The 17,777-nt window shown below is 45.0% G+C and overlaps 1 protein-coding gene across 1 annotated transcript in view; it reads left to right on the top strand.

Annotated features, from left to right (window-relative positions):
- LOC132384736 (natural resistance-associated macrophage protein 2-like) overlaps positions 1-17,777 on the top strand; it is a 57,788-nt gene that overhangs the window by 20,930 nt on the left and 19,081 nt on the right. Inside the window, exons 7-11 of the mRNA XM_059956170.1 lie at positions 1,613-1,683; positions 8,009-8,076; positions 11,781-11,936; positions 14,318-14,476; positions 16,216-16,302. Coding sequence (XP_059812153.1) covers positions 1,613-1,683; positions 8,009-8,076; positions 11,781-11,936; positions 14,318-14,476; positions 16,216-16,302 — 541 coding nt within the window. The remainder of the gene's footprint in view (positions 1-1,612; positions 1,684-8,008; positions 8,077-11,780; positions 11,937-14,317; positions 14,477-16,215; positions 16,303-17,777) is intronic.

Here is a 17,777-nt window from a genome sequence, read left to right as displayed (position 1 = left end):
CTCTGATCTTAAACTATGTCCTTTTGTTTTTAGTACCCCCCCCCCCCCAAGAAAAGACTGCGTGCTGTCAACTTGTCCATGATTTAATATACCTTTGTCAGGTCACCCCCTCGATCTCCTTCGTTCCAAGCAATAAAGTCCCAGTCTACACAAATTCTCCAAGTAACTCAGGCCCTCAAGCCAAATAGATGTCCTAGTAAGTTGTTTCTTCACTCTTTCTAGTTTAGTAACATCTTTCCTATAGCAAGGCAACCAAAACTGGATACAATACTCTGTGTGGCCTCACCAATGACTTGTATGACAACAGCATAACTTCCCAACTCCTGTACTCAACAAAGGCCAGTTTGCCAGAAAGCCTTTTCCACCACCCTATGTACCCGTGATACTGATTTTAGTGAATGATGCATTTGTACTCCTAGATATCCTCTGTACCATGACACTCCCCAGGGTCCTGCCATTCACTGTATAAGTCCTTACCCTGGTCTGCTCTCACAAAGTGCAAAACCTCACATTCACCTGGATTGAGAGCCATTTGTCAATCCCCAGCCCTCTACCCAGCTGATCAAGGTTCCCCTGTAATTGTTCATAATCTCCTACACTGTTTACAACACCACCGATTTACTATCACCACAAACTTACTAACCATGTTGTGTACATTCCTATCCAATGTGTTTCTAAACACAGTATTTACAAACAAAGGTCCCAGCACCGACCCCTGTGGGCCACCACTAGACAGAGGTCTCCAGTCCAAGGAACGGCCATTACCCATCACCCTCTGCTTCCCTCCACTGAGACCATTATGAATCCAATCTGATATCTGCCCTTGGATCCCATGTGATCTAATCTCCCAGACTAGTCTGCCCTACCCTCAGCTACTCTTTTAATTACTGCCCCAGAAAATTCTAAGGGGTTTATCAGACACAGCTTCCCATGCACAAAGCATGTCCAAAATCAGACCTGGACTCTCCAAGTATCCTGGCCCTCAGAAACCCCTCCAACAATGTATCCACCACTGATGTCAGACTCATGGCCTACAGTTTCTTGGCTTGATTTTGATACCCTTTTTAAACCATGGTACCACATTAGTCACTCTCCAGTCCTCTGGAACCTCACCTGTAGCCAGAGATGAAGCAGAAATCTATGCAGGGCCACCATAATTGCTTCACTAGCTTCCCACAACTTAGTTGGCATAGACAAGCTGGGTTGAAGAGCCAGCTTCCATACTAATTCCAAGACTCCCTAATATCTCCCACACTGACACAAGCTCAGTAACAGAGTCTGTCCATAATCTCACAAGTTACACACAGCACCTCTGAAGCCTCTGATTAATAAGATTGAAATGTTATCTGAGGCAGGGAATAGCACATGGTCCTGGGAAATATGAGGCATTGCTGTAACTTCCTCCGAAGCTGTAAATAGTGTGGTTATGTACTGCAGTTACTAACTGACCACACCAAAACTGAACAGCTTCTGTGGTGACTGTGCTCAAAGTTTTGACTTGTTAGAAAGAAACATGATATTCACAGGTTTCACTGTGCTAGTGGTAGGGGTCAGTGTCCTGAGCCTCAGAGGGGGAACTATTTGTCTAACCGTCCTCTGTCTCTCTGTTTAGGATTCCCCTGTGGGGCGGAGTAATTATAACTATTGCAGACACATTTTTCTTCCTCTTCTTGGATAAATATGGTAAGTTTGATGCCATTTGTGTGAGAGCGATTGCAGAATGTGTAATACAGTCATTGTTGCTTGAATGTTTGTGTCATGGGACTGCCTGCTCCCTGGTCTGCAGGGTTATGAGGAAAAGATTCCAGAGGCAGTCTCTGAGACTGCACACGTACTGTTTGTAAACACAAAGCTTCTGCAGACGTCAGACAACTTGAGCAACACACACAAAATGCTGGAGGAACTCAGCAAGTCAGGCAGCATCTGCAGAGGGGAATAAAGAACTCAGGTTCACCCCTCACCCCTTCTCTTCTCCTCTCCTGTCTACTACCTCCCTCTGGTTGCCCATCTCCTCCCCTTTCTTCTATGGTCCACTGTCCTCTCCTATCAAATTCCTTCTTTAATCCTTTTATCTGTTTCATTTATCCTTTTTCAGCTTCTCACATCATTTTCCCCTCCCCTAGTCTCACCTATCATCTGCCAGCTTGTACTCCTTCCCCCCACTTTCTTATTCAACTCTTTGTCCCCTCCATAGATGCTGCCTGACCTGCTGAGTTCCTCCAGCATTTTCTGTGTGTTGCCTAATGTGTTTAAGTTCACATGTAGCAACATGTACACTCTGCGCTGGACTTTGATGGCAGTGACCGATCAACCAATCAGCTTGATTGTTGTTAGCACGTGGGAGAACGTCGGAGCAGCTGGAGGTCAGGACTGAAGCCAGGCCGGTGGAGCTGGGAGACGGTGGCCCTTCCTGCTGTACCATTGTGCTGGCTATTTGGCTGAACGAGTGCACTCACCCAGAACCATCATGAGCAGAACGGGTTTATTGGCTTAGATCCACAAAAGTCAATAAGAGGCTGACGAACAGGTTTACTCACATTTCAGGATGACATAGGCACCACTGTCAAGGCCAGCATTTATTGCCTATCCCAAGCTGTCCTGAAGAAGGTGGAGGGATGAACCACATTGCTGTTAGAGAAGGAGTTCAGGGTTTAGATCCAGTGACGAAGGAATGGAGTATGTTTCCAAGTGAGGATGGTGGGTGAGTTGGAAGGGAACCTGTAGGCAGTGTACTTACTGCCTTTCTCCTTCTAGGTGGTAATGGTCACAAGTTTGTGAGGTGCTACCAGAGTAGCCTGGGTGAATAACTGCAGCACATTGTAGAGGGTTCACACTGCAGTCTCTATCTATTGGTCATGGAGAGAGGGAATGTTTAGAGGAGGGGGTGGGAATGGGGTGTCAGTCGAGCAAACTGTTTTATTCTGGATGACCTTGAGTCTCCTGAGAGTCATGGGAGCTGCACACACCATGCCAGTGGGGAGTGTTCCATCATACCCCTGACGTCCCTTGTAGATTGTGCAGAGGTCTTGGGGTGTGACTCGCCATGGGATCCCACCCTCTGACCTGCTCTTGTAGCCATGTTTTCATTGAGGTTCTCGTCATTGGTGACTGGAATGGTAGGTTGCTCAACTCCCCCTTGTTGGAGATGGCCAATCAGTGGCACTTCTGTGGCATGATGTTTATGCTACCTATAGCCCATGTCTGAACCTTGCTGAAGGCCAACATGGATTGCTTCATTTGCTGAGAAGATGTGAATGAAACTGAACCCATCAGTGAGCATCCCCACTTCTGACTGTATCGTGGAAGGAAGGTCACTGATGAAGATAGTTCAGCTCAGGACACTCTGCCCTGAAGAATCCCTGCAGTGATGTCCTGGGTGATTGACCCAGCCTTTGTTCAAGGTGGTGACTCCAACAGCCACTGCAGAGTTTCCCCCTTGTCCACTGACCTCAATTTCACAGGGCTCCTTGACGTTACACTCAGTCAAACACTGCCCTGGTATTGAGGGGCATCACTCTCACCTCACCTCTGGAGTTCAGCTCTTTGGTCTGTGTTTGGACACAGGCTGTGACCAGGTCTGGAGATTGGTGGTCCAAATTGGACAAAAATAAGCAGCTTGTTGATGAGTCAATACCGCTGACACCATCATCAACAACAACTTCTGTACTTGGCTGAAGATTGAAGATAGATTGGATGTATCCCTTTTGCGAACAGAACACGCTTCTCCACATAGTTGAGTAGATGCCGGTATTGTAACTGCACTGGGACAGCTGGGCCAGAGACACAGCTCTTTCTGGGGCACAGCTGTCGTGTCCTATAGCTGGGATGGTATCTGGTCCTGTAGCCTTTAAAGAGATTAGCATTATTTGCCACATGTACAGTACATTGAAACACACAGTGAAATGTATTGTTTGCGTCACGAATGTGCTGGGGCATCCTGCAAGTGTCGCCATGTTTCCAGTGCCAGCATAGCATGCCCAGAACTTACTAACTCTAACCCATGTGTCTTTGGAATATGGGAGGATATCGGAGCTGCCTCCTCCCATTACCTGATGTCTTCACCAGCGACATACCTGAAACTTGTGGACATAGTGAAAGCAAAGTGACCCAAAGGGGCGGGGAAAGATTGCTAACTGGTGCAACACCTCAGTCGTGAGTCCGGTTGGTTGCATCATGAAACTAATCACGTGCTCACATTTGCAATGCTCCTAATTCAGGAATCTGTTGTCAAAATAGAAAACGCCGGAAGCACTCAACAGGTCAGGCAGAGTCTGTGGACGGAGAAAGGGTGAAAGTTCCTTCGTTAGAACTGAAATTAGAAAAGAGAATACAGAACATAGAGAAGTAGAACACAGGACCAGGCTCATCGTTGATAAATGAGTGGAAACGTTTGGGCGAATAATGAATTTCACTGTATGTTTTGATGTACGGTACATGTGATAAATAAATGAATCTGAATCTGCGCTGACTTTTCTAAAGGGGTCAGGTACTTTTAGTACATAGAACAGTAAACTATGGGAACAGGACCTTCGGCACACAAATTGAAATGAATTGAATTGACTTTATTTCTTACATCCTTCATATACATGAGGAGTAAAAATCTTTACGTTATGTCTCCGTCTAAATGTGCAATGTACAATTATAGTAATTTGTAATAAACATTATGTACAACAGGACAGTCAATATAACATAGAAATACAATTGTGTCTGCATGAATTAATCAGTCTGATGGCCTGGTGGGAGAAGCTGTCCTGGAGCCTGTTGGTCCTGGCTTTTATGCTGTGGTACCGTTTCCCGGATGGTAGCAGCTGGAACAGTTTGTGGTTGGGGTGACTCGAGTTCCCAATAATCTTTTGGGCCCTTTTTACACACATGTCTCTGTAAATGTCCTGAATAGTGGGAAGTTCATAACTACAGATGCACTGGGCTACCTGCACCACTCTCTGCAGAGTCCTGCGATTGAGGGAAGTACAGTTCCCATAACAGGCAGTGATGCAGCCAGTCAGGATGCTCTCAATTATGCCCCTATAGAAAGTTCTTAGGATTTGGGGAGCCCATACCAAACTTCTTCAACTGTCTGAAGTGAATAGAGGTGCTGTTGTGCTTTTTCCACCACACAGCCGGTATGTACAGACCACGTGAGATCCTCGGTGATGTGGATGCTGAGGAACTTAAAGCTGTTCACCCGCTCAGCCCCAGATCCATTGGTGTCTATAGGGGTTAGCCTGTCTCCATTCCTCCTGTAGTCTGCGGTGACCATGAAGTTAATTTAAACTGGAGATCTAACTGCACATGGTACCTGCATGTACTTTGTGTGAAAAATGGTGTACTATATATGGAATGAGCTGCCAGAGCAAGTTTCACGTGCAGAGGTAAAAGATTTTAAAGGGACCCTTCAGGTCCCATTTAAATTGTTCAACTCTTATCTTAAACCTATGTCTTTTAGTTTTTGGTTCCACACATTGAGAAAGAGATAGTGTGCACTCACCTTATCTTGCAGTTGCATAAGATGTTGGCGAGACTGCAGATGTAGCAACACACATGAAATGCCAGAGGAATTCAGCAGGCCGGGCAGCATCTACGGAAATGAGTAAGCAGTTGATGTTTCAGGCCAAGGCACTTCATCAGGACTGGGAAAAATGAGGTCAGAGTAAGAAGGTGGGGGCAGGGGGCAAGAAGAAGTACAAGGTGGCAGGTGGTAGGTGAAACCAGCAGAGGGGAAGGGGTGAAGTAAAGAGCTGGGAAGTTGATTGGTGAAAGAGATAAAGGGCTGGAGAATGGGGAATCTGATAGGAGAGGACAGAAGCCCATGGAAGGAAGGGAAGGAAGATGAGCACCAGAGAGATGTGATGGGCAGGTAAGGAGATAAGGTGAGAGTAGGGAAACAAAGAATGGGGAATGGTAAAAGGGCAATTCCCGTAAGTTCGAGAAATAATGTTCATGCCGTCAGTTTGGAGGCTACCCAGACGGAATATAAGGTGTTACGCCTCCAATCTGACTGTGGCAGTAGAGGAGGCCATGGACTGACAATGTCAGAAGGAAGTGGGAAGTAGAATTGAAATCAATTGCCACTGGGAAATCCCGCATTTTCTGGCGGATGGAGCGTAGGTGCTCTGTGAAGCGGTCTCCCAATTTATGTTGGGTTTCACCGATTTACAGGAGGCCACACCGGGAGCACTCAATACAGTAGATGATTCCAACAGACTCACAGGTGAAGTATCACCTCACCTGGAGGGACTGTTTAGGGCCCTGAATGGTAGTGAGAGAGGAGGTGTAGGGGCAGTGAAGCACTTATTCCGCTTGCATGGAAAAGTACCAGGAGGGAGATCAGTGGGGAGGGACAAGTGGACAAGGGAGTCGCGTGAGGTATTGCATACAGTTTTGGTTGGCCTGCCATAGAAAAGATATTATTATACTGGAAAAGTGCAGAGAAGATTCATGAAACTGTTGCCTGAAGCAAAGGGCCTGGGTTACAATGAGAGTTTGGGCAGGTTAGGACTTGAAATGTAGGGCAATGAGGGATGACCTCATTGAGGTGTATAAAAACCATGAGGGGCAAAGATGTGGTGAATGCACAGCCTTTTCCCAGAGGTAGGGAATCAAAAACTAGAGGGCATAGGTTTACTGTGAGAGGGGAGACATTTGATAGGAACCTGAGGGTGGTATCTACTGTATATGGTGTTAGCTGCCAGAGGAAGTGGTCGAGGCAGGTATACTAACAACTTTTAAAAGACACTTGGACAGGTACATGAACGAGAAAAGTTTAGATCACAGAGTAGGAAAACCAGTGACGTGATTCCATTCATCAGTATGCTGTCATTTATCATTTCTTTATGAAGGAAAAGGGGAAGTATTGTAATATCTTTAATAACAGTTGTGAATGATAATTGTTTCTTCAAAGCAGTCATTTTTAGGTGATTGTGCCACGTGACTCCCTGCTCCAACAGCTAGTCTCAGAGACGAGCCCTTGTCCAAACTGTACTCACTATGCCTGAGCACCCTGTGTCTCCACATCTGGCTGTCCATACCCCTGATAATAAATTATAATCCTGGAATTTATAGGCTGGTGAATCTCATGGTAGTGGTAGGAAATAAATGGAGAGGCTCCTTAGGGATAGGATTTACGAGCAGTTTGGAAAACTATGGCCTAATTAGTATGGCTTTGCACAAGACAAGTCATATCTGTCCTGAGGAGGTGATGAAGGTAGAGCTGTGGATGTCTACGTGAATTTTAATGAGGTATTCAACAAAGCCCCACATGGTAAGCTCACCCAGAAAATGAGGATGTATGGGATCCACAGTGACTTGTCAGAATTGGATCAAAAATTTGGTTGCCCATAGAAGACAGATGATAGGTGGAAAAGTTAAGGGGCTGAAGAAGAAGAATCCTGATAGGAAACAAGAGTGAAACATGGGAGAAAGGGAAGGAGGAGGGGAACCAGAAGGAGGTGATGGGCAGATGATGAGAAGAGAAGGGGTTAAGAGGAGAGCCAGAATGAAGCATGGAAAAGGAGAGAAGTGGTGGGGAGATGAGAAATCACTGGACCTAGTCTAGGATCAGAGGGCACAGCCTCTGTACCTTTAGAACAGAGATGAGGAGGAATTTCTTTAGCCAGAGGGTGGTGAATCTCTGGAACTTATTGCCACAGACAGCGTGGCGGCCAAGTCAAGGTTCTGTAGTGGAGCTTTAAGTTGGAACCCTCAGACTCAAAAAGCAATAATGCTCCATGTGAGCACTGTTGATGCCCACAGTCCACTGCATTTCTCTCTCTTAATCCTTCCACTACCCATGTACTCTGAAAAAGTTTGCCCTTTTGGCAATCCTTGGAATGAGTAACTGACAGACATACATGCGTTCATGCCTCCAAGTGGGGACACTGAAGTCTGCGTTGGCTTAAACTGTCATAATCAACTTTTATCTCATTGGCCATTATTTTGATAATGGTCAAACAGTATCCATTGTCATTGTTCAGGTGATCAATGTAACAGTTGCCCAATTTCTCCTCAGGTCTGAGAAAACTGGAAGCTTTGTTTGGGTTCCTTATTACAGTTATGGCAATCACGTTTGGCTATGAGGTAAGTTGGTTTCTTAGAACAATTTTTTTTAAAATTTAGTATACCCATGTAGTTGCTTCACCATTTTTCTCTGTGACCTGAGTGTCAATGCCAAGGTCAGTATTTACTTTATAAGGCATTGATCAGATTGCATTGTATTGAGACCAGTTTTAGGCCCCATATCTAAGAAAGGATGTGCTGTCATTGGAGAGGGTCCTGAGGAGGTTCACGAGAATGATCCTGGGAATGAAAGGGTTAACTTATGAGGAGCGTTTGATGGCTCTTGGCCTGTACGCATTGCAGTATATAAGAATGAGGGGGAATCTTATTGAAACCTATTGAATATTGAAAGGCCTAGATAGAATGGATATGGAGAGAATGTTTCCTATTGTGGGAGAGTCTAGGACAAGAGGGCACAGACTCAGAATAGAGGGATGTCCATTTAGAACAGGGATGAGGGGGAATTTCTTTAGCCAGAGGAGGGTGAATCTGTGGAATTCATTGCCACAGACGACTGTGAAGGCCAAGCCGTTGGATATAGTTAAAGTGGAGGTTGCTAGATTCTTGATTTGTAAGGGTTTCAAAGGTTATGGGGACAAGGCAGGAGAATCAGGCTGAGGGGAGAAAATAAATCAGCCATGATGGTATAGTACAGCAGACTCAATGGGCTGAATGGCTTAATTCTGTTCCAATGTCTTGTGGTTTTACTGACCATCCCTATTTATCCCTTTAGAAGGTGGGGGTGATCTGTGTCTTTGAACCACTACAGTACGTCTGGTGAAGGTGCTCCCACACTGAACTATTGGGGAGGACTTAGTCCCAGTGATGCTGAAAAAACATCGGGCTTGGATTTGCTCTTACTTTTTGTACTTGTTTTTATATGTTAAATCTTACTGAATTATGCATTTGTGATTTGCCTGACATAATTGCAGCGTTTTGCTAATGGAGGCAGAAAGGTCTTAGTTAGAAACGTCAACTGCTTATTCACTTCCATTGATGTTCCCTGGTGTGCTGAGTTCCTCCAGCATTTTGTGTGTGTTGCCCCAGAGACTGCAGTTACTGGAATCTCGAACAAAAGATCTGATGCAGAGCCCCGACTCAAAACATGGACAATTCCTTTCCTCCCTCAGATGCTGCTGGAGCCAGTTGAGTTCCTCCAGCTGTTTGTTGCCCCAGTGCTTTGCTAAGCTTCTCTGTACAAGATTCAGCCTCCAGAAGCCCATCTGGGGCCTGATGTTCAGTATCCTGAAGTTCTACTTGTACATGAATGGACTGAAGTCAAGTAACATTGGTTGAATCAATCAATGATATAAGATGACTGTATAAGTAAATTTCTCCATTCTGCTAGGCCCAGGCTGAATAACCAAATCAATCGGCACAAGTATCTTTGAGTTTCTATATCTGTAAAGTTCAGTGGGTGTGCAGAGCCATGAATACCACTCCCAAGAAGGACAAGGGCAGCAGGTGCTACAGAACACCACCATCTACAGGCTCCCTTCGACTCGCACACCGGCCTGACTTATTTATTTAGAGATACAGCACAATAACAGACCTTTCTGGCCCCTCTGAGCCCACGCGGCCCAATTACAGCCATGTGACCAATTTTAACCTACTAATCCATACATCTGGAAACTGGAGCACCAGGGAAACCCTACACAGTCACGGGGAGACTGTACATACCCCTTACATACAGAGGCGGGAATTGAACCCAGGTCGCTGGTGCTGTGATAGCGTTACGCTAACCACTACACTACCGTGCCACTCCATGTAACCTGGGAACACATCTTTGTTCCTTCATCACTGGGTCTAAACCCCAGAGCTCCCTCACCAGAAAGGCTGCAGCGGTTCAAGAAGGCATCTCGCCCCCACCCTCTCAAGGGGTAATCTGAGATGGGAAATAAATAGCCAGTAACCCTCACGTCCTGTGAATTAATTTTTAAACAAAGTTGCCCAGTTACATTCCTCAGCACTTCTTAACTGAAGACAGAAGATGCGGGAAGCACTCAACCGGTCAGGCAGCAACTGCAGAAAAAGAAACAGTTACTGACCCTTCATCAGACCTGGATGAGAGAGAACACAAGTTAGCTTAAGTTGCAGAAAACTTGAGGGGGTGGGGGACTGATAGGACAAAGGCAAAATCTGAGTCAGATGGGTTAAAGAAACAGATGCTGTTCTTTGTCTGAGTTATGTGTTGCTTATCGCAGGGCAGTGGGATCTGCCCCAGCTGTACCAATGGATGAAGAAAGATTCAGTAAAATCACAGATCAGACCTGTCCCTCAAGCTTGCATTGTGCCTCACTATGACAGTGCAGGCAGCTCCTGACTGAGAGATCAGAGTGGGGATGGGTTGGAGAATTAAAGTGACAGCTGCTTCACAAAGCCATCACCCGATTTGAACATTGGTTGAATCAATCAATGATACAAGATGACTGTATAAGTAAATTTCTCCATTCTGCTAGGCCCAGGCTGAATAACCAAATCAATCAGCACAAGTCTCTTTGAGTTTCTATATCTGTAAAGTTCAGTGGGTGTGCAGAGCCATCACCCGATTTGAATCCGGTTTCTCCAGTGTAGAGGAGTCTATGATTAGTGGCCACTTTATTAGGTACCTCCAGTACATAATAAAATGGCCACTGAGAGCATGTTTGTGGTCTTCTGTTGCTGTAGCCCATCCACTTCAAATTCAATGTGTTGTGAGTTCAGAGATGTTCTTCTACACACCACTGTTTAACATGTGGTTATTTGAGTTTCTATCACCTTCCTGTCAGCTTGAACCAGTCTAGTCATTCTCCTCTGACCTCTCTCAGTAACAAGGCGTTCCACAGAACTAACACTTACTAGATGATTATTTTTTGTGCCATTCTCTGTAAGCTTGAGACCGCTGTATGAAAATCCCAGGATATCAGCAGCTTCTGAGGTGCATGAAGCACTCAAACCATCCTGTCTGGCATCAACAATCATTCCATGATCAGAGTCACTTAGATCACATTTCTTCCTCATTCTGACATTTAGACTCAACAGCAACTGAACCTTGTGACCATGTCTGCATGCTTATTTTTAAATTTTATTTAGAGATACTGTATAGCAAGGACCAGTGACGCACGCCACACAGCAACCCAGTTAGTAGGTTAATTGGTCATTGTAAATTGTCCTGTGACTACATTGTCTGAACCCTTAGTGCCTAGGTGGCACATGGGACCTTCTTCCTGTGATTAGGCTAGGGTTAAATAGGCCGCTTGCTGGGCAGTGTGGTTTGTTGGCTAGAAGGGCCTGTACCATGTTTTATCTCTAAATAATTTGAAAATTTTAACAGCTCCTATTTAACACTAGCCTAGTCTCAGAACAATTTACAATGTTTAATTAACCTACTAACCGATGCATTTTTGGAGAAAATCCATGTCCTCATGGAGAGAACGTACAAACTTCTTACAGACTGCACCGGAATTGAACTCCAAACTCTGACGCCTCGAGCTGTAATGGAATTGCGCTACCATGGTGTCTTTTACGCATTGAGGTGCTGCCACGTGATTGGTTGATTACATATTTGCATTAACAAGCAGATATGCAGGCGAGCCTAATAAAGTGGCCACTGACCGTATGTTGTGAACTCCGGATGCAGTAGGTTCTTTGATCTTCGTTGACTGCACGTTTGTGTCTGGGGATGCCGGGGTGGAGTGTACCATCACTCATCTGACTGACTGTGTTCTTGTGCTCTCCATTCGCAGTACGTGACTGTGAAGCCAGACCAGCGGCAGCTGCTAACGGGGATGTTTGTGCCCAACTGCGAGGGCTGTAAAAGCAAGCAGCTGCAGCAGGCAGTTGGCATCGTCGGCGCCGTGATCATGCCTCACAATATCTACCTGTACTCTGCCCTGGTCAGGGTAAGTGGCCGTCAGAGCCAGTGAGCATGGAGCAGTGTGTCCAGACAGAACACTGACATAAGGCTGCTCTACACATACGTTCCACATAGTTTTGGAGTATTAATTCATGGATAACTTGTTGCACATTTCCTCATTTTAATGATTATCTTAGATTGATTTCAACCCAGACTAGTTCTGAAGCACTGATGGAGTGAACGTCTGTCATTGGTATCAACTGCAGGCTGAGGGGAATTGCACCTTCTGGGACTTAGACTCATAAAGTTATACAGCACAGAAACAGGGCCTTCAGCCCAACTTGTCCATGCCAACCAAAATGTCTGCCTGGTCTTCTCCCTTTAGCCTGCATTTGTTCCATATCCCTCTAAGTGTTTCCTACCCAGGTACCTGGCGAAACAAACTCAGCCTTTTCTCATAACTCAAGCCCTCCAGTCCTGGCAACATCGTTGTGAATCCTTTCTGTATTCTCTCCAGTTTAATCACATCCTTCTTATAGTATGGCAACCAGAACGGCACACAATAATCCAGCTGTGGTCTCACCAACACCTTATATACCCTGTAACATGACATACAACTTCTATATTTGATGCCTCAGGAATCAAGGCAAGAATACCATCCACCACGTTGTTGACCTGTGAAACCACTTTCAGGGAACAATGTACCTGTACCTCTTGGTCTTTCTATTCTACAACACTCCCCAGGGCTCTGTTTACTGTGTAATTTTTGCCCTCATTTAACTTCCCAAAATACTTAACTTTGCACTTGCCTGGGTTAAATTCCATTATCCATTTCTTTGCCCACTTCCCCAGTTGATCTAGATCCTGTAGACAATATCAACTACCCTGCCCTCATTAATCCTCTTGATCACTTCTTCAAAAAACTCCATTAAATTCACCAGACCTGTTTTCCCAAATGCAAATCCATGCTGATTCCCCCTAATCAGTCTTTGTCTTTCCAAATGCAGGTAGATACTGCTGCTCAGAATCCTCACCTGTAACTTCCTCAGAACGGACGTTGGACTCACCAACATGTAGTTCCCTTGCTTGTCCTTGCAGCCCTTCTTAAACAACATCAGCCACCCTCGAGTCTTCGAGTACCTCACCCGTGGCTAATGATAGATCATAGAACATGACAGCATAGTACAAGCTATTTGGCCCACAATGTCATGCCGACCTTTTAATCTACTCCAAGATCAATCTAATGCTTCCTCCCTACATAGCCCTCCATTCTTCTATCATCCATGTGCCTACGTAAGACTTTTTAAAATGTCCCTAATGCTTCTGCCTCTATCGCTCCCCCTTTCACCACCACCTTTCTTCCCCCCCCACCGCCTAGCAGGGCGTTCTACACATCACCACTCTCTGTGTAAAAACTTAACCACTGGCATCCTCCCTATACTTTCCTTTGATCATCTTAAAATTATGCCCCCCAACATAAGCCATTTCCACCCCCTGGGAAAAAAAGTCTCTGGCTATCCATCTGATCTATACCTCTTATCATCTTGTACAAGTCTATCATGTCACCTCTCGTCCTCCTTCGTTCCAAAGAGAAAAGATGATACAAATCTCTCTGCCAGGGCCTGAGCAATTTCTTGGCTTTCCACAATGTCCAAAGTCACATTTGATCAGACCCTGGGGCTTTATCCACCTTTATGCACCTCATGACTGCCAACATCTCCTCTTGTTTAACATGCGCTGCTCTGGAACAGCTTCAGTGACATCTGGAGCAGCTGCCTGTGGAGAGGGTAGTTAGGGGCTAGGAGTCTGGGACAGGGAAAGTCGTGGCTTTTCCTGAGGATTCTACTCTGGTGCTGGTCACCTAGACTTTCTCCAGAGCTGATCTGAATCAGCAACATCAGGCAAAGGTCATCGTCTGACCTAGCCTACTTACCTGATTTCCAACCTTCCTCAGAACATGAAGGTTCAAGGCCCTCACCCAAGACTTCCGAGTATTTCCCATGGAAGGTATGTAATCCTCAACATCCCAAATAAAAACAACTCAGTGTGATTACACAAGAAAATAAGCGTAGGATATGATCCATCCCAGGCCTCAACTCAACTGCGCCAGTTCCCTATAATCCTCTATTCCTTGATTATCAAATACCCAAGCCGTCCACTTTAAATTTTGCTAATGATCACGAGGACAGGTAAGCCCATAAATCTGTCCCCCATGTGTTATTGGTGGGATCTTGCTCTGCACAAATTTTATGCCCCCTCCCCCGTGTATTGCTAAAATAAAAGACATCTTGAATTTCAGTATGGTTCTGATTGAAGCTTTGAGTTTGTGTGAAACACGAAGGTGACAAAAATCGGGGAGGGACGTCAACCTCTGGGACTAACTGAAACTGATGCTTCTCTCTCTCTTTCTTTCCCTCTCTCCTTCAGTCCAGGGATGTGAATCGAGCCAATAAGAAGGAAGTGAGGGAGGCGAATCGTTACTTCTTCATCGAAGCATGTCTGGCTTTGTTTGTGTCTTTCCTCATTAATGTCTTTGTGGTCTCGGTGTTTGCAGAAGCTTTTTACAATCAGACCAACGCACAAGTGGTAAGTGTGGGAGTGAGCAGTAACTGGATATACTGGTGCCCAGTTATTGCACACTGGCGCCATGTCTCGAGTAGGACTATGGCTGGGCAGTCACTGACAATTTCTGTCATTTTTGTTCACAACCAGTCATCCAGTCTTGCCAAACAATGTACTGTACTTTTGATATAGTTCACAGAGTCATACAGCACAGAAACAGGCCATTTTCTGACCAAGATTCCCATCTAAGCCAGTCCCATTTACTTACATTTGTCCCACATCCCTCTAAACCTTTCCTATCCATGGGCCTGTCCAAGTACCCTTTAAATGTTGTAAATGTACTGGCTTCAACCACTTCCTCTGGCAGCTAGTTCTATATATGAACCACCCTCTGGGTGAAAAGGTTGTCCCTCAGATTCTATTACATCTTCCCCCCATCACTGTAAACCTGTGCCCTCTATTTCTGGGGAAAAAGCTCTATCTAAGAGAGGGGGTAACAAGGGGGTGGACAACACTTGTCCTCACCTTTCTCAAAAGATACACACGTGGATAAGTTCAATGCTAAAGGCTGTGTGTGTCCTACAGTCAGAAGCGGGTCAAGGGAACAATTCCGAGAAAATCTGCAGATGCTGGGAATCCGAGCAACACACACAAAACGCTCAGAAACTGACGAAGGGTCTCGGCCCGAAACGTCGACAGCGCTTCTCCTTATAGATGCTGCCTGGCCTGCTGTGTTCCACCAGCATTTTGTGTGTGTTGTTGTTTGAATTTCCAGCATCTGCAGATTTCCTCGTGTTTGCTCAGAAACTCAGCAGGCCAGGCAGCATCTATGGGAAAGACTAAACAGTTGACGTTTTGGGCCAAAACCCTTCATCAGGACTCATCAGGATTTTGTGTGTGTGTGTGTGTGTGTGTGTGTGTGTGTGTGTGTGTGTGTGTGTGCGCGCGCGCCCTGCAAGGGAACAATTCATTCACTCTGGTCCATGCTCCATCTGTGAGTCTCAGTGCCAGATTTTACAATACCCTAAATGTTAACATTTTCCTTCCCACAGCAGATTAGATAAGCTATGCTTTTGAAATTCAAAATGCAAGAGGTGGACAGTAATTACCTCTAGAATCAATTACTTCCAGAACCTCCAGCACCCAGGACATGCCCTTTTCTCACTGTTACCATTGGGAAGGAGGTACAGAAGCCTGAAGGCACACACTCAGTGATTCAGGAACAGCTTCCTCCCCTCTGCCATCCAATTCCTAAATGGACATTGAAACTTTGGGGACACTACCTCACTTTTAAAAAAATATAGTATTTCTGTTTTTTGCACGATTTTTAATCTATTCAATATACTTATGCTGTATAAAGTATACTGAACAAGATTTATTTATTTATTTTTTCTTTGATATTATGTATTGCATTGAACTGCTGTTACTAAGTTAAGAAATTTCACGTCACAAGCCAGTGATAATAAACCTGATTCTGATTGTCTACAATAAGTCTGTTGATGGCTGATATCATTTACTCTGGGATCTTCGTGTTACATTTGTAGCAGTTTACCAAAGTGACTTGATCACATATAGATGCCATAATGTCAAAACCCTTCTGGTACCCTGAGTGCCACTTTGCACCATGTTTCCTGCCCGATGTCATAATGCTGAGCGTCACCAACAGTTGTCCAAAAGTGACACGTGGTTTTAAAGAGAAAGCCCCCGAGGAAAGACTGTGTCTCTAAATGTGGCTGATATTTTCCTTTTTTTAACTCCTGCAGCATGAGGTGTGTGCAAACAGCAGTAGTCCACATTCTGATCTCTTCCCAATCGATAACAAGACTCTGAACGTTGATATTTACAAAGGGGTAAGTGCACCAGAGGAGCCTGTACTCATGAGTGGGTCTTAATTTTGGTTAGTGTATTTCTTTGCAACTCATTACAGCTCTTTACAACCACTTAATGGAATTTTATCTAACCCCAAAACAGTTCTTTGAGCCTCAATAAGTCTTTTGGGTTTTTAAGGTATCTTTATATATCCTACAGGTCTGCGTTGCATAGTCTATGTGTTGGAATTTTTTACCTTTGCGCCATTCTTTGGATCTTTTCTGGTCTATACGGATCTATTAGAGACACGGAACTGGCATAAGAATTTGTTTTCATTGCTCTAAGAAGAGAGCAGCATATGTTGAAAGCAGATATAGCCAGGAGCGGACCATGACTGCAATAAAACCAGATTTGCTCGGAGGACATCCTCGTGAGTGCCAGCCATGGCTGGGCTTGCTACTAATACCTGATGCCCAGTGGTCTGGATCGGGGCTCTGCTCCAGAGAAGCAGAGGAGAGATCAGAAGGCTGAACAGCTCAAAATCTGGGAAAAAAAGCAGAACAACAATTATGTTATGAAGATAGGTTGAGCGAGTTCGGGCTTTTCTCTTTGGAGTGAAGGAGAATGAGAGGTGACTTGATAGAGATATACAAGGTATAAATCAAGAGTACAGCCAGAGACTTCTTCCCAGGGCAGAAATAGCTAATACGAGAGGGCATAATTTAAAGGTGATTGGAGGAAAGTTTAGGGAGGATGTCAGAGGTAAGTGTTTTACACAGACAGTGGTGAGTGCATGGCAGATACATTGGAGGTATTTAAGAGGATCTTAGATAAGCACACAGTAAATAGAAAATTGGAGGACTATGTAGGAGGGAAGGGTGAAATTGATCTCAGAGCAGGTTAAAAGGTCAGCATAAGATTATGACCGAAGGGCCTGGAGTGTTCTATGTTTTATGTTCTATTCTGGAAGTACTCAATGGTCAGGCAGCATCTGTAGAAAGGGGAAAAAACAGAGTGAACTTCTAGGTTGATGATCCTTCATCCAAACTGGCCAGTTAGAACATAGAACATTACAGCACTGTACAGGGCCTTCAGCCCATGATGTTGTGCCAACCTGATACAAACAGAAAAGGAAGGCAATCTGAATTTATTGAATTCGGCTTTGGGTTCTGAGGGCCATAATGTGTTCAGGTGGAAGATGAAGAGCTGTTCCCCAAGCTTATACTGGGCTTCACTGGGATGGCATAGGTGGCAACTACAATCTGCATGATGTTTTCCTGTTGCCTACCTCAATGTACTGATGACGTATGGCATGATCTGTCTGGGTGGCACGTAAATAAAAATCTTTCACTCTCTCTGGGTACATGTGACAATGATAAATCATTTCCAATTTCCACCCTGCTCTCACTTTCACATTCCCATCCCTGACCTCTTCCATTCGGTCCAGGGAAAACAGTCCCAGCTTTTCCAGTCTCTCCTTATAACTCAATTCTTCAGTCCCAGTAAAATCCACATG

The sequence above is a fragment of the Hypanus sabinus genome, chromosome X1, assembly GCF_030144855.1.
Source record: "Hypanus sabinus isolate sHypSab1 chromosome X1, sHypSab1.hap1, whole genome shotgun sequence".
Lineage (NCBI taxonomy): Eukaryota > Metazoa > Chordata > Chondrichthyes > Myliobatiformes > Dasyatidae > Hypanus > Hypanus sabinus.
This window is presented reverse-complemented; position numbering and strand designations above follow the sequence as displayed.